Here is a 22,653-nt window from a genome sequence, read left to right as displayed (position 1 = left end):
TCTCTGTATAGTGTTGCTATGGCAAATAGTAAATACCATAAATTTGGTTTTGCTAGCATGTGTGGAAATATTTAAACTATGTGTGTTACAACTAACCCTGTGTTAGTTAGTGCCCCGCGCTTCCCTATTAAGAATTAAGTTTATGTAATACTTTTGAACAGGGTAATTTTTTCATATTATTTTCTCTTGTGGACTATATGTAAATGTGAAATATCTTAATTAATAATCTTAATTAGGTCAGTACTCAATAAAAAATAACATGCATTTTGTATGATCCCTCTTATTTTGGTAAAATAATCAACATTTTGCAGATTCTGCAAGGTGTGTGTAAACTTTTGACCTCAGCTGTATGTTGAACACTTGATAGCTGCTTTTCCCTCACAATCATTTAAGCATTTAGAGAAAAACATTTTAAAGATCATGAGACAAATTCAACTTTTGACTGGTAGTGTGCATACGCAGTGTTGAGCATTTAAAAAAAAAAAGAACATTTTCTGAAAATCTCAAAAAAATAATGTTAAGTGAATTGTTGATTACAGTCATAAGGCTGAAGAGACGATTCTGACAATGTTTTTCATTCAAGAATAAATAAAAAATTATACAGCTTCACTTCTAGACAAACAGATGTTGTTTATAGGTTTAAAAGGTTTCTTATCTGTTCTAAAGCTTTCTCGTAACTATTTTTGTCCCTTAATAGGTTTACCAATGACAAACACTACTACACCATTACTACGTGTACTTTCTCTTCCACCTGGGTTTTCTACCTCCTCCTCAACTCCTAATCAGCTTAACAAAAAGGAAGCCTTTTCAGAGAACACCATAAGTGCACCCCCTGCTCTTCTCACTTGAATATGTTTATGATCTTTAAGGAATGTTTCAAAGGTTTCATAGGAAGCCTTTTCCCATCATCACCAATCTATTTATTCTACTGTACGATTGATTTCTGACGGCCGCTGGACTCGGAGATTTCCTCTGACAGCCGGATCGGGAGAAGTGATGTGTTGTCGCTGCTGCTGCTGGGCCCAAGTAAGCATTCCTACATGTGATGGTAGCACTGTGTGAGCTTTAGCATTTAGAGATTAACCTAAAATGTAGCTCGATTTTTAATTTAGTAGGGCAGTATGCTTCAGTGAAGATAGGATTGAGCTGTGGCTGTTACATTAGAAAGTAGATGATGAGGGCATGTACTGAAAATTTAAGGAATAAATCGAAGGGAACACAATATGATAAAATTCTGCAACTGTAAAAAAAAAAACAAAAAAAGTTCTATTAGCAGCGATTTAAAGTTGCAGTTGCAAAGAAAAGAAAATTTCAGTAAATATAAATGTTTTGTTATAAGAATTTATAGATTTGTATTGGAAAACAAGACAAAAGTACTGATGAGCACATTAAATTTTTGCAGTGCATGCTACATTTTGTTGTGACTTCATGAATTTAAAACTTTCTGCTCCAATTTAAGACCTTTTTAACACCCACAAAATAGGGGTCGACACCGATACCAATTATTACAGATCAAGTAGACCGATAGCCGATATTTTGAACCGATATATGGGTCATTCTACAGAATTGGTTCAAAGTCAGAGTTGGAAATGTCTTGAAAAAAAGTATTTTTCCACAAATTTTGTATGTATGCATATTGTATAATATTCAAGGTACACATTTCTAGTAATTGTGCAGTTAATTCTCATATGTGACCCTGGACCACAAAACCAGTCTTAAGTTGCTGGGATAAATTTGTAGCAGTAGCCAAAAATACATTGTATGGGTCAAAATTATTGATTTTAATTTTATGCCAAAAATCATTAGGAAATTAAGTAAAGATCATGTTCCATGAAGATATTTGGTAAAATTCCTACTGTAAATATATCAAAACGTTTTGATTAGTAATATGCACTATTAAGAAATTAATTTGGACAACTTTAAAGACGATTTTGTCAAAAAATTTATTTTTTTGCACTCTCAGATTCCAGTTTTCAAATAGTTGTATCTCAGCCAAATGTTGTCCTACCCTAACAAACCATACATCAATGGAAAGAAATGTAAAAAATGGACCCTTATGACTGGTTTTGTGGTCCAGGGTCACATGTTGCATTTCCAGAAAGTTTTGGAATATTTGTCCTTTCCCCAAATTTGTCACTACCGAAACACAGTAATATATCATTTATTAAGAAGGGATATATTGACCCATTAAGATTTTGGCTACATCTTCCTTGTAAATATATATTTTTTCCTATTGTGTTAAAAAGTTTTCAGAGGTAAATTAATAACAATTACAGTTTTAACAATATTTCAAGTGAATTTGAATCCAATTTTTCTTTGTAAAAGGCAGAAAGTTGATCATACCAATTTCAAACTGAAGGATTCATTAACGTGACTATACAATGAACCAAAAATGACATCTTAGTTGATAATTCAGTATACTTTATTTTTGACAAAACATCTGTTTCAGTTGTGACAGCACATTTTCGGTTGTGACAGTAATGTTTTGGTAGCGACCACATCACATTAAAGTATAACTTGCATACTAAAACATACTAAAGTACTAAAACTTTACATAACTGCACTAAAATTCAGTTTATTTCCCCCAAATAAAGGATTGTGTGTTCCCTTTTGTCACTACCAAAACAATGTTGATATGTTTCAGTCGAGATTGTTACGGTAGTGACAATTTTATGGCATAACACCCATAAAAACAAAGATGTCACTACCAAAACTTCACCTAGTTGTGACTGTTTCGGTAATTTTAGATACTTTTGAACTTCAAAAATGCTAATCAGCACATGGTTAGCTAGCACAGTTCTAACCATATGTGTCTATGTAAACAGCGGTACACATATAAAAACTAAATGTTATGGAATAACTCCCAAAAAAGTGTTTAATTATAGAGAAATGTTGTTCTGTAGTGACGTTCCTTAAAGTTACACACAGATTTTTCAGACTTTTGAACACATTTGCCTCAAAATGATGGGGCCTATCTACTTACATCTTTGTGGCTATGAGAGAGAGTGACACAGGAATATTTCCTGATCAAAAGTGTATGAGGTGTAGTTAAAATCAGCCTCAGTCTTTGGACTAAAACATACACTGTTTTGGTAGTGACATGAAAATACAGGACATTTTTTTACATTAAGTTTTATAATTTACAATATATAAATATAAAATAAATATTATTTTTGAACTTCACTTTAAAAAAAAAAAAAAATATATATATATATATATATATATATATATATATATATATATTTTTTTTTTTTTTTTAAATGGAATAAAAAGCAAAAATGATTTCAATATAATTTTCATAAGTTGAAATGTAGGGGTTAGGGTTCAGGACAGCCACCTCCCAATTGGAAGTACCCACTAAATGATGATTTTATATATATTAAGCTTACTGATATTTTGAATATTATTGTGAGTTTCAATAGATAATAAAATGATCTTAGTAAACATCTAAGATTTGAATACTTAAATGCTTTTTAAATGTGGTTTTTGGTTGTGGGACAGCAGTTTGCACCAATTCTGTAGAATGGCCAATATGTCTGGTGTAAAAATGAAAATTAATGTCAAAATACAAATAACAAGGGATCTGACAAAAACTCTCTTTCATTTATTTTATTAGCAAATCGGTTTTGAAAATGACCAATACCAATAACCATAAAAATGCATAATATCAGCCTAATGACATTGTCTGTGATGATTAATGATTAGGATGAATTAACCATTCTTTCAAGGTTATATGGATAACTTTTTTACTGTGCATATATTAATTTATTATATGTTCTACAGTCATTTTTGCTGGAAGTTTTGACTAACCCGTTTATCTCCTAATGGTCTGATCCCCACAATGTTAAAAAATTATTAAAAATAGTAAATGATGTTTATCTGAAAATGTAACTATGCAAACATGTTTTCTGTGAGGGCTAGGTTTAGGGTTAGGGTTGGGTTAGGGGATAGACAATATCGTTTGGTCAGTATAAAATCTATAGAAGTCTATGGAAAGTCCCCACAATTCACAAAAACAAACGTGTGTGTGTGTGTGTGTGTGTGTGCGTTTATAGATGAATGTTTCCCATCACTTCTTCTAAAGCCCATGAAATAACATAGATCAAATGTTTTTCATGGGCCTAGCTGAGTGATTTGCATTGTATGTTGTCAGCCGTGCTTTTGTTCGAACAGTGTGCCAGTGTTCCTCTCTCACTCAAGGCCCCCAATTATTGAGTGAAAAGACCTCCAGTCATTCTGGGTGTTTCACTCTGACGGAGAGATTAGAGGTTCATTGAGTATACACTTTGTATACTTTAAAAGACTCTAATTGGTTTAGAAAAGTTCATGCCTGTGTGATTTAGCTAAACAAGGATTAAAGCTGCTAAATTAAACTGTCAGTTCCTAGTAACACATATTTTGCTATGCACCTATTTACAGAGCCAGTAACACTGATTCATGAAGCAGAGCGTTAGTTACAAAAACAGACCAATTTGTTCCTCTCTTAACATATCCTATAGACCTTTTCTCTACAATGCAATGTCCATGCTGTAATGTGCTGCCACTCTGATAGCTGCATCCCACAAACAGTGTTATGTAATGATATTGTGTTCAACAAGGTTTTGGCCACATGATTCTGTGGAACTGTCAATACTTTGAAAAGTTCTTTCCAGACCGAAATAGTACACAGTCAGTCTGTACTGAGAGAAGTACTTAAACAACAACAAACTCAAACACTCAACTGAAAAGCTTTTGTTTACATGCAGTTCTGCTTTACAGTCACATCCTGCTATTCATTTCCTTGCCGGATTTTCAGAGACTTCAGCAAATCGGTCAAATTACTGCACCAGACCTATTAGCATTAGTTGACTGGAACATCTTCTTACTGTTTTGTGTGTGTTAATCTACTCTCCTGTCCCGTTTGTTTGTCGGACAAAATGGCGGATTCTGCGTTATGATTGGTCAGACTGCCTGGCTGTTTGTGAAGAGTCAATTTCAACTGAAACAGGAAGACAGGGCGGGACATATCAAGCAGTCCCGTCCCCTTTTTTAAATAGCCAATAGCATTTTGTTTATATCACAGCTTTGGCCAGAACCTTTGAGCTCTGTAAAGCGGCATTTGACAACCACAATATCATCCATATCGCTATAAAACACAGCGGAAGTGGAAGTTAGAGATTGTAAGATTTGAATGCTTATATCTTGTAAATGAGAATTTTGTCATTGTTTTGGAGCACACCAGCTTAAAGATAACCTTAAGGCTAACATATTCATGCTAAAAGCCAAAAAACTTCAATTTTGATTTCATGGGGACTTTAAACTTAAGTTCTTTGAGCAACCTGATCTCATGACGAAAACATACCTGTGGGAACTTTTCGCAAAGATGTGAAATATTCAATCACTGAGTGGCGCTAAAAAAGTGTTCAGGTTTTTTCCCCCAAAACAGATGAATGTACATATGGTAAGTTTTATGTGACACTGGAAATGTCCATTGAGTGGTGCTATAATTCTAATGCTATGTGACGTTTTAAAATAACGAACTATTTGTACTACACCTAAACCTACCCGACAGTATGAGCAAAAGCGAATGTGAGGTAAAAACACATGCCATTTTAGTTTGTTTTTCAATCTCTCATCTTTTAGCTTTAAGTTTTTCACAGGATTTGTACCCAAGGATTCCACATCCTAAGTCCAATTCCATGCCGGCTAAGCTCCTGAGCAAGCTTGTTGCATCTGGAAAGCAAAACATATGGAGTTGTAATCAAAACTGTGTATGTAAATGATTACAAGTGCTCGCTGTTTTACTGCCTCTAGTGTTCATTTCTGTTGGAAACTGAAGTGATATGTACTTATTGGCAAGTATTTTGCATCTTGCGAAAAAGTTCCCACAGGTATGTTTTCATCATAAGATCAGGTAGTCAAAGTAAGTGGTGGCAGAAAGGGATAGTTTACCCAAAAATAGTAATTCTGTCATTATTTACTCACCCTCATGTAATTCCAGACCTGTATGACTTTTCTTTTGTCTAAAATTTTAACGTGACTTGGTTGTACATGTAATTACTATAACAATAACAGTAAATAATGCATAATTACAAAAAAACTAACCCCAAACCAAACCCTAACCTTTCATGTTGCACAGAAGAAGAAAAGCCATTCAGGGTTGGAACAACATAAGGGCGAGTAAATAAATTTCTACTTTTTAAGTATGATTTCTGAATCAACATCACAACAGTGGTGTACGATGTCATGTATTTCTATGCATGATGCTGAATGATGAGTTCAGGTGGGAGCATGTTTGTCAGGCCCTGCTGTCTGGATTAGTGTGTCACTCTACCGGAGCGAGAAGGTCACCCGGGCTGAGACAAGGACTAAAAACTCCAGGATAATCCCAGTACACATGCTCACACATACACACTGACCTAAATATAGAGCTACCGGCCGCTTTGCACGCTAACAACTCATAACACATCCCATGACACTTCAGAGACATGACACACTGTTACATATATGATGCTTATCCGTATATATGATGCGTATCCACTTCATGAACAACTGAAACAAATTTTCTCTTATTGTGGCGACTCATTTTGTGAAGTTTGCTAGTGTTTGTTAAAGTTTTACATTGAAATGGTAGTCAATGTATGCAAAAGAATGCAGGACTGGACATGTGCCACTCTTCCTGTGCATACCCGCTTTATTCGCATCCCTCTCTTTCTGGGTCAAAGCATAATGACCAGATTACATATGAGGCCTCTTTAGTAAATGGTTACTGAGGTGTCACTTTGCCAAAAGGGGGATCCAAAGGTATGTCTACTTTAGGAGTGAAGTCACAAAATCGCAAGTAATTACATTATTTTGCTTTAAACCGATTAGCAATCCTATTGTGCGTGAGGGTGCTCTGGAGCTGGTGCACTGGAGCGAGGGCCTGGGGGAAGGGCGGGACAGATGGACCAACACATGCAACCTGCCCCCTCCTCCTGCTGCTCTTGTTGCCTAATCTCACTGGGTGAGTACAGACGACTGGAGGGAGGGCAACTGGGCATCCACCCATGCTCACACACTCTCCTGGCACTATTCGATGCCACCAGGCTGCTTGTATAGGATATGGGAAAACTGTTCGGATGTTCCCATGAGAGCAACATGAGGGTGTGCAGTTGGGGATTAATGGAATTACACCTGCAGGAGAAACTAGCTGAGGACTATTTCCTGTAAAGCTGAGGAGAGATAATGCAGTGTCCTAACTCGTTATAGGTTTCTTATTTATTGTATTTTCTCCAATATTTTTTTTGGAAGTCTTGTTTTAATGACTAAGCGTCCTTGAGAAATAAGAAGCCATGTCGTCTGCTCAAGCTTTACACCGCAGTGGTGTCTACAACTATTTCCTGAACATGGTGGCTTATCAGGTGAGAGAGAGAGAGAGATGGAGATGTGAGAATGACATATCAGGTTGTCAAGATGATTATTATTGTCTCATTATCACTGGAACACAAGAAAAGCTTGATTTAAGCTTCTCTTACAGGAACCTAATCTGTCTTTGTAGAACGTAGAACTCAGACAATTTATGATGAATAATAAACATAAGGAACCTGCCTATTTCTAATGTCACTTACCTCATCACATTCAATTTTTTTGGCTGTGGGTTTAGAATACAGTTGTGTCATTGAAAAAAATGAAGTGAAGTGACACAGTGTGTTTACCGGTTATCATAATGCTCTAGCGTAATGCTCTTAGTCCTTGGCTCATTTTTCATTTTATTGTAATAACTATTTAACCCTGCATTAGTGCATTTTCATTTGAGTAACTTAATTTCAGTAAGTAGTGGTTGAGTTTAATCACCAAAATAGAACAATCCACTTTTAAACTTTAATTCCACTACTATTTTAGATGACTACTATTTATATTGCACTGTTAAAATCATTTGGTCAGTTGTTGTTGTTGTTGTCGTTTGGTATGAGAAGGTAAAACTCTTCTCTTAACAGAAACGCACAGGCATCATGGAAAGTGCTTTCTGTCAAATGAAATTAAGAGGATGAATGACTCATTCTATCGTCATGAGCTTTAAGAGTCAGTGTGTTTTCATCCTCTTCACTGTCTGTAAGAATATTGCCACTGATTTATTAAGAGCAGTGTGCATTAAATAGTAATTCGACAGCTTGTCTCAAGTGTATTTTAAGTACAATACAATTCAAGTTTTTTATGTAAATGAAAAAAATGTGTAGCCATATTTTGTTTAGTTATTAAGGAAATTACTTGTAATCAAGGGAAGATGATTTATTTGTTTATGAAAAACACATTGTTCAGTTAGCTTTTTTTTTTTTTAGAACTTTTAAAACTTTTGTGATTTTTTAATATTAATTTCTATAGAGGAAAAAATCAATTCCTCCAGCTGGCTCCAACACTACTGAGTCATGTCACAAGTTATCACCATTCCTTTAAAACTAATTTGCTCTGTTTAACAATTGCACCCAGTGTTGCCAAGTCTACGGTTATCCAGCAGAGCTGGGCTAATTTAACACTGTTTCCGCAGTTTGAAGTGCCCCAATAATGTGATATTTATCCCCCGGAATGCAATTTTTACTGGGGGAACCCCAAAAGAAACCGAATTTGGCTAGTTTTGAGTACAAAATGGGTGAGTTTTGTTGTAAAAAACCTGGCAACCCTAATTGCATGTGAGGGTTTTGTCTCTAAACAGTGATATCAAATCAAATGATCATTTACTTATCCTTTACTCACTTTCATGTTATTCTGACACGTATGACACTTTTTTTTTTGTGGAATATAAATGAAGATATTTTGAAGAATGGTTCTGTTTTGGTCCATACAATGAAAGTCAGTGAGACACAACACTGGTCCCCTAATGACATTCATTATATGAGTAATTGAACATAGAGACATTTTTCAAAATATCTTCGTTTGTGTTTCTGAGAAGAAGAAAAGCCATACAGGTTTTGAACATCATGAGGGTGTGTAAATAATGACAGAACATACAATTTTGGGCAGATCTTCCCTTGTGCTGTGTTAAAAGAACTAATCTATCACTTAATTTGATGTTCCTGTTAAAAAATGGCCAGCCTTTGTAAAATTGTTCAATCAGGTGACCCTGTCCGGGCCAAAATGGCGGGACCACAACATAAGGGTTCGGCAGTTCAGTTAGGAATTACACTGACCAAAATTATAAACGCAACACTTTTGTTTTTGCCCCCATTTTTGATGAGCTGAACTCAAAGATCTAAGACTTTTTCTATGTACACAAAAGTCCTGTTTCTCTCAAATATTGTTCACAAATCTGTCTAAATCTGTATTAGTGAGCACTTCTCCTTTGCCGAGATAATCCATCCACCTCACAGGTGTGGCATATCAAGATGCTGAATAAACAGCCTGATTATTGCACAGGTGTGCCTTAGGCTGGCCACAATAAAAGGCCACTCTAAAATGTGCAGTTTTATCACACAGCACAATGTCACAGATGTCGCAAGTTTAGAGGGAGCGTGCAATTGGCATGCTGACTGCAGGAATGTCCACCAGAGCTGTTGCACATGAATTAAATTCATTTCTCTACCATAAGCTGTCTCCAAAGGCGTTTCAGAAAATTTGGCAGTACATCCAACCAGCCTCACTACCACAGACCACATGTAACCACACCAGCCCAGGACCTCCACATCCAGCATCTTCACCTCCAAGATCATCTGAAAGCCACCCGAACAGCTGCTGCAACCATCGGTTTGCATAACCAAAGAATTTCTGCACAAACTGTCAGAAACCGTCTCAGGGAAGCTCATCTGCATGCTCATCATCCTCATCGGGGTCTCAACCTGACTGCAGTTAGTCTTCGTAACCGACTTGAGTGGGCAAATGCTCACATTCAATGGTGTCTGGCACTTTGGAGAGGTGTTCTCTTCACGGATGAATCCCGGTTTTAACTGTATAGGGCAGATGGCAGACTGCGTGTATGGCGTCGTGTGGGTGAGCGGTTTGCTGATGTCAACGTTGTGGATCGAGTGGTTCATGGTGGCAGTGGGGTTATGGTATGGGCAGGCGTATGTTATGGAGAACAAACACAGGTGCATTTTATTAATGGCATTTTGAATGCACAGAGATACCGTGACGAGATCCTGAGGCCCATTGTTGTGCCATTTATCCACAACCATCACCTCATGTTGCAGCATGATAATGCACGGCCCCATGTTGCAAGGATCTGTACACAATTCCTGGATGCTGAAAACATCCCAGTTCTTGCATGGCCTGCATACTCACCGGACATGTCACCCATTGAGCATGTTTGGGATGCTCTGGCTCAGCGTATACGACAGCGTATTCCAGTTCCTGCTACTATCCAATTTCGCATAGCCATTGAAGAGGAGTGGACCAACATTCCACAGGCCACAATCAACAACCTGATCAACTCTATGCGAAGGAGATGTGTTGCACTGCGTGAGGCAAATGGTGGTCACACCAGATACTGACTGGTTTTCAGACCTCCCCGGACCCCCTCAATACAGTAAAACTGCACATTTTAGAGTGGTCTTTTATTGTGGCCAGCCTTAGGCACACCTGTGCAATAATCATGCTGTCTAATCAGCATCTTGATATGCCACACCTGTGAGGTGGATGGATTATCTCGGCAAAGAAGAAGTGCTCACTAACACAGATTTAGACAGATTTGTGAACAATTTTTGAGAGAAATAGGCATTTTGTTTACAGAGAAAAAGTCTTAGATCTTTGAGTTCAGCTCATGAAAAATGGGGGCAAAAACAAAAGTATTGTGTTTATAATTCTGGTCAGTGTGGTATATATTTTGATGGCCCTGCATTTCAAATAGTGAATAACTGCAACAGGAAATTCGATTCAAGCACAATGTTAAACATTTCTGAAAGACTTTTCATTATAACTTGTGCCGTTATCATTCCAAATCCTGTATCTGCTCATAAATGATGGATTGTTAATCTGTAAAGTCTGTGGGAACCGGGTTTCAGCCCAATCTATGCTTCTGGGTTTAGCTGAGGATAAAGATACTTGGACCCCATCCAGGCAACCAGCCCTGATCCATCAGAAAATCCAGATGCTTTGAGTGATCTCGATTAATCCCAAACCCTGACTGGTCTGCTTTTCTTTCCATCAGATATGCTGCTGCTGTGGCCCGGCACCGTGTTCCCTGTGTTGCTCCTTCTGTCCGCCCATCAAATCATCAACCAGCACGCGGATCATGTACACATTATTCCACATCCTGGCCTGCACTGTCTCATGCCTCATGCTGTCTAAGACCGTGTCAGAAGCAGTGAGGGAGAATGTAAGTTGTTTACAAGTCGCAGAGGCTCCAGTGGTTCTAACCTACTTTTATCACTGTGCCGCCGGTGCTGTAAACAGCCCAAACTCTGCTTCATTTGTAGTCTCATCCAATCAAATCTTGGTTAATCTGCTTGGCAGGACACACACTAGATACACATGCCAGCAGTCTGTACCCTACAGAAACGCTGTGGCACGCAATAACAGACATCACTCTTTCTCAGGTGCCTTTCTTTAATGTGGTGTGTGATGAGGCTCACGGTGGAGGAGACTGTCAGATGCTGGTGGGCTACTCTGCCGTCTACAGGGTGTGTTTCGGCACAGCTTGTTTCTACTTGATGATGGCCATCTTCCTCATTGATGTGAAGTCTAGTCAGGATTTTCGAGCCCTCATTCATAATGGGTCAGTGTCATTATTCCCTACACTCTTTAAAATAAAGGTTCTTTCTCATCTGTGGTTCCATGAAGAACCTATAACATTCATGGAACCTTTCCATGGTACAAAAAGGTATATAGTGGAAATAAAAAGTATAGTGGAAAAAAAGGTGCACTTCTTTTTCTTATTTAGAATATTAAAGGGTCTTTTATGAAGTTGCTGAGAAAAGTTCTTAAGAGGAAGAACATGATATGGACAAGGGTCAACCAGATCTGTGGAGGTGCTTGTAGGACCAACCCCAACAGATTTTGGACTATAAATATAAATGACATCATCATTTAACTAGTTTATTAAGGTACTTAATATACATGAACTAACACACACTTATTCTTCTCATCTTCACTTAGGTTCTGGTTTCTGAAGTTCATCACCATGCTTGGAATGATTGCTGCTGCCTTCTTTATTCCCACAGAATCCTTTTTGCATGGTAAGCTGATCATCTCTGAAGGCTTATGTTTTTGATGTTCTTCTTCTGCTCTGGAAGTCTATTGCAGCCCATAGAACTGCTTGCAGGAAAGTTATGAAACTTGGCACACAGACAGAGGACAGTCTCAACATTTACCATAGCAAGTTTAAAGTCTCTAACTCAAACTCTCTAGCGCCACCACTTGTCCAAATTTTTCTGCCATGTTTATGCTAATAACTTCTGAACCATAAGGTCTAGAAGGAAAATTTTTCCTCTGAATCCCTGGCTCATACTGAGTCAAATGGAGTCAAATTTTTCCATTACACGCCCTCGATACGCACTTCTGTCGAGCCTGCGACAGCAGACTTCTACCCGACAGTCAAAGCGGCATTACACCACGAAAGTGGGACCGCAAGGGTTTAGGGTGCCATTTGGGACAGGGCCATTGTCACTTCACACTGACCCCGCCACATCAATTTGGTAACCTATTGGTCAAAAGTGCTAAACCATTCGTTAACCATTAATAATGACATTTTTAAAAACACCAATAACTTTTGAGTATATTAGCCTATTGTAATGAAACTGGTCTCAATATATTTTTGGGGTCATGCTGAAAACATAGATGCCAATTTTGCCATAGTCAGCCAAAATTCCTGTTGGCCATTTTGATTTACACTGAAAACCTACTTTTTCAAACTCTTCCTAGACTGTTATTCTGATTTTTACTAAAATTTAATCAGATCATCTTCAGAATGTGCTGACAAAATGTGTTGGTCTGAAGCTTGCTAGGTTGCTTGCTTCTGTAGTGCTTGGCCTCTTAATTGCTGCTTGCAGCTATATTTATTATTATTATTACGATTTTTATTTTATTTTATTTATTTATTTATTTTTTGACAAAATAATGCATTATTTTGATCAAAAGTGAGCAAAAATATTTATAAAATTGAAGAATATTTTAATTTTTAAACAAATGCTGTTATATAAGAATCCTGAAAAACAAAATATATATAGAAACTTCGATAATTTAAGTACACTTGTTTTCAACATTGTTAATAATAAGAAATTGAACGCAAAATCTGCATATTTTGATTTCTGAAAGATCATATGACACTGTAGACTGGAATAATGGCTGCTGAAAATTCAGCTTTCACAGGAATAATTTGCATTTTAAAATATACCAAAATAGAAAACAGCCGTTTAAATAATATTTTACAATATTACTGCATTCTTTTAAATAAAGAAATAAGACTTATTTCAAAAACATTAACAAAATCTTACCAACCCCAAACCTTTGAACAGTATTGGATGTTATGGCCGATTCTACAATAAAGTCATGATTAACTAGAATTCTACTGTGTCTAAAAAATAATAATCATAATAATAAAACTAAAACACTAAAATAAATGATTTGAAACACTACAAGTGAAATTAGACATCACAACATTACAATGTACAGCATGAAATTGATAATTTTGAGATTTACTAAACATTGCATTTAACGGTGTAATAATTTAGTTTTAAAGATTAACTTTAAATGAGTGTTACATGATGGCAAAAATAAATGTAAAAAAGGGGGAAATGAGAATGCACAATTAAATATTAAACATCAATATGACGATACCAATAAATTAACGGCTACAACTAGCATATAACCAATATGATACCAATATATTGTGCATTCCTACTGATATGGGAAAGAAAGTGTATTGATCAAACATGGTGCTTGTAGTGAATAGCCTGCATCTAAAGTGATTATACGCTTAGTAAGATTATATTACAGGTTTATGGCTCTGGTGAGTCTCTGACCAGCATGGATAATGTGAATTACACTTCTTCTTTAAATCCACCAGGTGGCACTACAGGCACACTGCACATTTTACATTAACGCATAAAGTATCTGCTCACTGGGCCTCATTTATGAAAGACAATTTTCTTTGTGTGTAAGCTGTTGTATTCAATTCAGTGGTACATTTTATGTACAAATGGTTCTATGTATGATTATGCGCTGTTCATGATTCAGAAATAAAGCCCAGTGTCCCATAAATCTCAGTTCACTGGATTTCACTGTCCTATCTTAATTTCTTTTCGCCTCTTTCTCCTCTCTCCATATAGCCTGGCATTATGTTGGAGTAGTGGGAGGCTTTTCTTTTATCCTCATTCAACTCATTCTCATCACTGCTTTCGCTCATACCTGGAATAAAAACTGGTGAGTGAAGAAAATGGGTGTAGGTACATCCCCCTGAGACAAACCTGCGCTAACCCACAACAACTACTGTAGGAAGACACCCATTACCAGACTATGAAGAACCACATCTGGTTCGTGTCTGAGTCACATCTCACCCTGGAATGATAAAATATCACCCTTCACAGCTTTAGAGGTTTAGATAATCTCTGTCCTCCACTCCCTTCCTGTTTTTTCGCTCTGGTATCTCACTTATTCATGTACACACACATACAAACACGCATTTGAACTCATCTCCCCATTTTTCCACTGACATCCAGCTTTTCCCAGATGTTTGTGAAGTCTAACTTAAGCCATTTTGAGGAAGAAAGTCATCTTAAAACAATGGAATTGTGAATTCTCCTTTTTGTTTAGACGTGAGGCCTTACCACGTCTCATCTGACCTCTCATTCCCAGGTTAACTGGCGCAGCTGAGAATAAAAGGTGGTATGTGGCAGTCATGTGTGCCACCCTCTTCTTCTACACCATCGCCACCATGGCCTTCACTTTCATGTACAAATACTACACTCACCCAGCGGGATGCCACCTGAATAAAGCCCTGCTATGGACTAACCTGGCCCTCTGCACCATCATGTCTTTTATTGCGGTCACTCCCTGTGTGCAGCAAAGTTAGTGCTGAATTTTTCACCTCTTTCTGTTCTCTCATCAAAACAATAGTTTAAATCAAGTATGACTAGTCATTCAAGATGACTATTAGTTTTGCTGTCCCTCTCAGAGCAGCCCCGCTCAGGACTCCTGCAGGCTTCCATCATTTGCTGCTATGTCATGTACCTGACCTTCTCTGCTCTATCCAGCCGCCCACCAGAGAAGGGTAAGTCAGAAAGATTGCTTGTAATGTGCAGAACAGTTTCGGGTTTTACGGCAAGACGCTACATGTAAAACCATTATTTTTTCATGCACTAGTAAATTTTAAGATTTTGTGCTATTTTGCTCTCATAACATGTCTTCTTTCAGAATAGTGAAAAGAAAACATCCAAAATACACAATTGTCGTCAGTATTTTTTAAAATTACAATACATCTGTAAATGACATTTAGTCATAGTCACTTCAGTAGCGCTTATATATACCAGATTTTTGTGTATTTGAACCCTTTCCAGCAATGACAGTATGATTTTGAGATCCATCTTTTCACATTGAGGACAACTGAGGGACTGATATGAAACTATTACAGAAGGATCAAATGCTCACTGATGCTCCAGAAGGAAACACAATGCATTCAAGACCCAACTTGAAGATGTAGCTTCTTCTGTAGCTTCTGATGGGCAGTACTAAATGAAAAAAAAAAAAAAAAAAAAAAAAAGATATTTAGGCAAAATAAGAAAAATGCACACATCTTCATTCTGTTCAAAAGTTTACACACTCCAGCTCTTAATACATTGTTTTTCCTTCTGGAGCATCAGTGAGTGTTTGAACCTTCTGTAATAGTTGCATATGAGTCCCTCAGTTGTCCTTAGTGTGAAAAGATGAATCTCAAAATCATACAGTCATTGTTGGAAAGGGTTCAAATACACAAAAGTGCTGAAAAACCAAATAATTTGTGGGACCTGAAGGATTTTTCTGAAGCACAGCAGGCAGTTTAACTGCTCAGGTCAAACAAGGAATTTATGAACAACTATCACTGAACAAAAAACAAACAAACAAAAACACATCTGTGGATCATTCAGGTAACAGCACAGTATTAAGAATTAAGCGTATGTAAACTTTTAAACAGGGTTATTTTTATAAATTTAATATTTCATTCAGGTCAGTACTAAATAAAAAATAACATGCATTTTGTATGATCCCTCTTACTTTGGTAAAATAATTAACATATTGCATATTCTGCAAGGTGTATGTAAACTTTTGACATTAACTGTATATCAACAGAATGAAACAAGTATTTTCAACCTAGACGTATCCAGTATTCAGATTTCTGTTCTGGACTTATATACAAATTTCAGAATTCTTTTAATACAAAACAATTTTCTGAATGTGCTGTGATAAATCAACAGGAGGTTGCATGGTGATATCTGTTAGTATTTTTTACCCTAATCACCTGTAAAGTTATCCACCTTATTCTTCAATGTGGAAGTAAGCCTATGGGCGAAACTTCCACTTCATTAGCCGCTACAGAGAAATAACGAGAAGAATATCAACGTGCAGTAAAATGGTAAAACTGTTTGCACTCTAAACTAGTGTGCTCATAATTAATACATTTAAAATAATAAGATATACATCAATTTGCAATATCAATCACCAGAACTAGCTGTTTTGTACACCTAAGAATAGCTGGACGCAGATGAGACCAGAAGCCAGACCCATAAAATTTACAAATTCCCATCCCTGCTTTTAGGGTAAAAATAAAGTGTTTAACCTAGAATATAAAGTATATAAAAATACATATAGCCTAGTATATAAGTATATGAAATATGGTGTTCTGGCTTATTGGTGTTGTTTTTGGTTTTGTTTCAAAAGCATATGTGCACATACTGTATGTGAATAATAACTAATAAATTAAAGCAGCATACCTTCAATTATGAAAGGATGTTTAGGGCAAATTGTTGGGGTTCTCCGTGGTAGCAGAAACACCTTTCAGGTCAGCATAAACTTTATGGAAAAATTAACACTGTAAATGCTTGAATCAATAAACTTGCTGACGCTAAACACCTGAGCGTAGTGATTTGACCAATCACTGTGTTTGGAAACACTCGTGGCTGACAAATAAGTTTAAATTGTGAATCAGCACAGGATGGTTGAACTCAATTCAGACAACTCTACTTCCGCTCTTTTCTGCTACCAAATAACGATTTGTATAATAATAAAATAAAAAATGTAGCTCAATTTACTTATTAGACCTAGATTATTAAGTAGCATATTTCCAATGCCAATATTATAGACAGTAAGAAACCAGGCATACAAGTACTACTTGTAAAAAAACAACAAATTTGATGTGCAGCGTCATAACCAGCATTGTTAACTAAACCTATTTAGCTAACTATTTTAAAAAAAAACTGTTTTTGTTCATTTAAATTAAGCTATTTATTAAATTTATTATTCTATTAAATTAAGCTATTACAATGTTTTTCGTTGATTAAAATAAGGCTAAAATAAAACGCAAACATTAAATGGATATAAATGTTGAAATTAACATTTAAAAATGTAATAAATTGTGAACTAATTAAGCCAAACAGGAATGTACAACATCATTAAAATTACATAACAAAACTACTATAATCTAAAGTAAAATGAAAACTGAAAATGTTCAAATTATACATATTTTAACATATCAATAAATTCTACAAAAGTATAAAAACTATTCTTAAAATGGAATACAACATTGCTGATGGGTCTAGTACCACTTTAATGACACAGTTACCCATTTGCAAGATGATTAGACACTTAACCCTGATTGTTCTGGAAGAAACTAATCCTGGATCCAGCATGTGTGAGCCTGTCTCTACCTGTCAACACAAAGCCAAGTAACTAACCATCCATTCACAGTAATGGTGACGAGCACTTGATGAGTGATTGGTGACCTGTTTGAATACTTTCCGCTCTTTATGAAACACTAAAATGCTTTTTAGAGGGCAGTGCCGAACCACATGATCTGTTGTTTCAAGGTCAGAGTGCAGCCTCCATGAAGTGGTGCAAACCTCGACCAGAGTAATTGAATTGATTTATCCTTCAGCAAAGTTAATCAAACTGGCTGTAATCACATAGTCATTAACAAAAAATCATCAGTGGAGCTCGCAAAACTCTTCCTGGTTCGTCATCTCATCTCACACCATTTCATCCATTAGTGGTGAATTTCAAAGAAAATTGTAGCACGCTGCAAAGGTGATGAATGGTGCACGCTTAACAAACGACAGAGATGAATGAGATTTCCAGAAAGAAAAGCTTTGGTGACTGAGGTCATAGAAAAGCTCTCAAGCATGTAACACAGATGTAGCTCAGGGTGTTTCACGTGGGTATTTGAAATACAGATGTTATACTAATGGTAAAGTTCAGAGGAGAATAATTACCGAATAATTCTTGCATTTGGCAGGTTTTGAGTTTAGTATGATTTACATGAGCTTTTGGCTTGAAATATCACGTATGGGGTGTGATTAATATAGCAGTATTGTTGCTTTTAGAGAAACGTGTTCTGCTTTTTTTCATTTTGGTGAATGGCACTGTGGTGTATATGTGTGTTTGTTGTGTCCTGTCTTGTTCCTTAACTATCAGCGGCTTTATAACCTTTGTTTGCTGCATGACTTCATGAAGGACTGAAGTGCACCCTGAGGCATGCTGGGAGTTTAATCCCATCTCAGAGGAATTCTCTCAGACACATAACACACAGTATCCACAGACCTCAAAAGCATCTCTAAACCCAGTAACAACAGGCTCAAGAGTTCCTAAATGGAGCGTGTAAATGTGACACTAAAACGTAATTAGTCATTTTTAAACAATTTGCTGTTAATGCAACAGGAATTTGTAGGGCGTGATTCTGAAACCCCAAATGATGATTTTGTAATGAAAATGAAATTCATGTAAGAACAAAATATATATGTGATACAATAACACCAGCTTTTGTGTTCTTTCAGTGGAGTATCAGGGGGTCAACATGACGGTGTGCTACCCCAAAGTCAGCAGGGATGAGATTCAAAATGAAGGCAATGCCGTGGCCATTATTGGGGCTGCAATCATGTACTGCTGTGTTCTTTTTGCATGGTGAGTAAAAAAGTATTGAGTTGTTATCAATTGGGATATTTATAAAAAAGTCTAACTGCTGATTTTCTCTCTCAGCAATGAGGCTTCATACTTAGCTGAGGTCTTTGGACCTTTCTGGATGATAAAAGTTTACCGCTATGAGTTCCAGGTATGTGACGTTCTCAGAAAAATGTTAGTGATTTGAGCTGTTGAACTCTTAAGGAGACAGTCCAACCAAAAAACAGAAGTTCTGTCATCATTTACTCACCCTCATGTCAATCCAAACTTGGCTTTGTATGGCTTTGTTTTTTTTTCTGCAGAACACAAAATAATGTTGCTAACCAAACAGTTTCAGTTGTTCCTTAGACTTCCATTGTATTTGTGTCCGTATAATGGAAGTCAATGGGAACTGAAACTTTTTGGGTACCAACATTCTTCAGAATATCTTCTTTTGTGTTCCACAGAAGAAAGTAAGTAATACAGATTTGGAACTGTGTGAAAATGAGTAAATGATGACAAAATGTTCATTTTTTTTCGGTGGACTAACCTTTTAAAACTACAGAAATGTTGTACTTCTATTGTCTTTGAATTCATGCCTCTGACATTGTGTCTCACTCTCTGCCTGAACAGAAAGCCTCCTGTTGCTTCTGCTGCCCAGAGGCCGAAGATGGTGAGAAGAATATTACATATTCCAATATTCATAGATTTCACAAACATATTAATGCCAAGTTCTGTCATGAAACTCTAGATGGTGCAGGCTGGTGGTTCCTTAACGTAAACTGATAATATTCACAGCGTTAAACAACTTAGCACAAGCTGATTGGTTCATGTTGCATACGCAGCAAATGGGCTTGCTGCTTTACATTTCACAGCACGTTTTTCAGAGTTCCTGAAACTCCACCTTCCCCAGCTCCACCTGTATAGATCTGCAATTGGTTATTTCATATGCTATTTGTGCAGCAGCAGCATGCCTTAAATACTCACATAATTATATTGGCATATGTATTGTCAGTAGCAAGTTCCTGTACTTGCTTTGCAGCAGCAGCAATAATCTACAATTACAGCAATAACAGCAGCTTGGCAGATCTATTCCACCAAAACCAATTACATTAACATTGTCATATCCATTTGAGAGTTATCATGATAGAAATGTTGTTAAACACAACACTGCATGAGATTGAAGGTATTAACATCTTTGTTTCTGTCCTGTCAGAGGAAGAGTTTGTCATTGACGAGAACAAAGGCTGTCAGAAAGTCATCCACAATGAGACTCAGCGCGTTGCCTACAGCTACTTTTTCTTCCACTTTGTTTTCTTTTTGGCTTCCCTCTATGTAATGATGACCCTAACTAATTGGTTCAGGTCAGTTGTTAAAGAACTCGTCTGAGATCAGAATAGACAGCACTGGAACAGAAACACCCAAGAGTTCATTTTTAGCCTATTTACTGTGGATAGAACCATGGGTAACTGTATTTTAAGGATAAATTTTCACTAATGACTAGTTGCTTAATAGCATGTATATTACTAGCATAATGGCTGTTTATTAGCATTTATAAAGCATATATTAATGTCTTAATATTCTGCATGACCATATTTTAGATCCCTTAATCCTACCCATAACAACTACCTTATAACTAAGCAGCACATTAGAAGTTATTGAGGGGAAAACTTTAATTAATAGTGAATATGTGTTCCCTTTTCTAAAGTGTTACCGAACCATGTGTACAAGCACAGACACACAATCTGAACAGAGATGCTTTATTCTTTAAAAATTAATTAATTAAGCTAATTCAGTGTTTTTAGGAGACTGTAAAGAGCCTTCAGGTTGATTTATTCACTACTGTTTAGAAGTTTGGGGTTGGTAAGATTGAAAGAAGACAAGGCTGTATTTCTTTGATCAAAAACACAGTAAAACAATAGTATTGTGAAATATTATCACTTTTAAATTAACTGTTTTCTATTTTAAATTGTAATTTAAAATGTATTCCTGTGATGGCATGCTAATTTTTTAGGTATTAATATTTGTCATCAAAGAAAGTTTACCAGAGAAAAGAAAAAAATATATTGGGGGTCCTTGGGTTAGGTTTGGAGGTAAATACACTACCAGTCAAAGGTTTTTTTTTTACAGTAACAAAATTTGTATGTTTTTTTTTAAAGAATTATGTTCTGCTCATCAAGCCTGCATTTATTTGAAATACAGCAAAAGCAGTAATAATGTGAAATATGTTTACTATTTTAAATAACTGCTTTTACTTATATATTTTAAAATGTAATTTATTTCTGTGATTAAAGGTAAATTTTCAGCATCAAATAATAATTTTTCAAAATCATTCTAATATGCTGAAAGATCAGCATTTTAAAGCAGTCAGGATGCTTTGATAATTTTAAAGATCCAAAGATCAGCATTTATCTGAAATAAAAATAAAAAGATTTTGTAACATTATACACTGTACCATTCTAAAAGCTTGGAGTCAGTATAACTTTTTTTGTAATTAATGAATTTTTTAAAGAAATTATATAAATGAATACTGTTATTTAGCAAGGATGCTTTAAACTGTTTAAAAGTTACAAAAGATTTCTATTTCAGATAAATGCTGTTCTTCTGAACTTCTTATTCAGAAACCTGAAAAAAATTCTACTCAGCTGTTTTCAACATAATAATAAATGTTTTTTTTTTTTTTTTTTGAGCAGCAAATCAGAATATTAAAATGATTTCTGAAGGATCATGTGACAGGAGTAATGATGCTGAAAAGTATAGCATACACACAAATGTACTCATGCACTGAAAGTGTAGAAGTCTTGAATCACAGTTTTGACAATACCATTCTGTCTCCCCCCAGTTATGAGACTGCTGTTCTGGAGACCACCTTCACCCACGGAAGTTACTCCACATTCTGGGTCAAGCTGTCGTCCTGCTGGGCATGTGTGGTTCTTTATCTATGGCTTCTCCTGGGTCCCCTGTGCCACTGCCAGTCTGATCCGAAACGACCTCGACGCGCCCGCATCAAGAGACGGGCCGCCACTCACCGCCATGTTAGCGTCAGCGTGTGAATTACAGACTGAACAACAGTGTCAAAGACGGTGGGGATGGGTGCAGGTTACTGGGGATTTCCACCGAAAAGGAAATAGGTCACGGCGGATCTCTGAACTCAGAAGAGCAGACTTCAACTAAATGAACATTGATCCTCCAGACAATCCTGTTAGGATTAAAATCACCAGCACTATGAATGCATTCCAACATGGGAGCAGAAAACGTTAACCATGTTGAAGACTGTACAAGCATACCTTTAGAGGATGTGCTACAATTGCCAAAAGAAATATGACATTAATGTTTTCTGGACAAGTTGGATGTCTGTACATTTAGTGTTTTTTTTTTTTAAATGTAGATGAAATTTTCATTGACTTACAGTGTAGATGAATGGAAACTACCTGAAATAGGCTTTTTCCAATTTAATTTAAGCTTTTGTTACATTTATGCATATTAAGTTAAATAATTGTATGAGCAATGCTTTATTATTTCAGTGATCTGTGGCTTGTATGTACGCATCTATGTGTATGTATATTCTTTTCTCTGGGGGCTTGCTCCGCCCACCCTCTCAGCCAATCAGAGGCCACAGGGAGAAAAAGCTGTTATCAAGAG

General features: G+C 36.4%; 1 protein-coding gene across 2 annotated transcripts; it reads left to right on the top strand.

The window, feature by feature from the left end:
- The first annotated feature begins 834 nt into the window (after positions 1 to 834).
- Positions 835 to 22,082, top strand: serinc4 (serine incorporator 4). Of its 2 annotated transcripts, none has more exons than XM_051115213.1 (12): positions 835 to 1,026; positions 11,099 to 11,266; positions 11,487 to 11,665; positions 12,046 to 12,125; positions 14,217 to 14,310; positions 14,743 to 14,954; positions 15,062 to 15,157; positions 18,909 to 19,035; positions 19,111 to 19,183; positions 19,645 to 19,684; positions 20,228 to 20,375; positions 21,854 to 22,082. In XM_051115213.1, the coding sequence occupies exons 1-12, from the start codon at positions 997 to 999 to the stop codon at positions 22,062 to 22,064; spliced, it is 1,458 nt and encodes a 485-aa protein (XP_050971170.1). In that variant the 5' UTR covers positions 835 to 996; the 3' UTR covers positions 22,065 to 22,082. The 2 variants fall into 2 exon arrangements, with proteins under 2 accessions (XP_050971170.1, XP_050971169.1); XM_051115212.1 differs by lacking the exon at positions 835 to 1,026 and adding an exon at positions 7,016 to 7,382.
- The last annotated feature ends 571 nt before the right edge of the window (positions 22,083 to 22,653 follow it).

Source organism: Labeo rohita, chromosome 7, assembly GCF_022985175.1.
Source record: "Labeo rohita strain BAU-BD-2019 chromosome 7, IGBB_LRoh.1.0, whole genome shotgun sequence".
In the NCBI taxonomy this organism is placed as follows: Eukaryota; Metazoa; Chordata; class Actinopteri; order Cypriniformes; family Cyprinidae; genus Labeo; species Labeo rohita.
The sequence above is the reverse complement of the archived record's forward strand: the minus strand, read 5'-3'. Positions and strand labels throughout refer to the sequence as shown.

Bases quoted from the DNA above. Each gene is read 5' to 3' on its own strand.
- serinc4 (XM_051115212.1), top strand. From the start codon at position 7,314: ATGTCGTCTGCTCAAGCTTTACACCGCAGTGGTGTCTACAACTATTTC. The intron at 14,311-14,742 runs GTGAGTGAAGAA...TCTCATTCCCAG, and splicing joins CATACCTGGAATAAAAACTG to GTTAACTGGCGCAGCTGAGA. The intron at 14,955-15,061 runs GTTAGTGCTGAA...TGTCCCTCTCAG, and splicing joins CACTCCCTGTGTGCAGCAAA to AGCAGCCCCGCTCAGGACTC.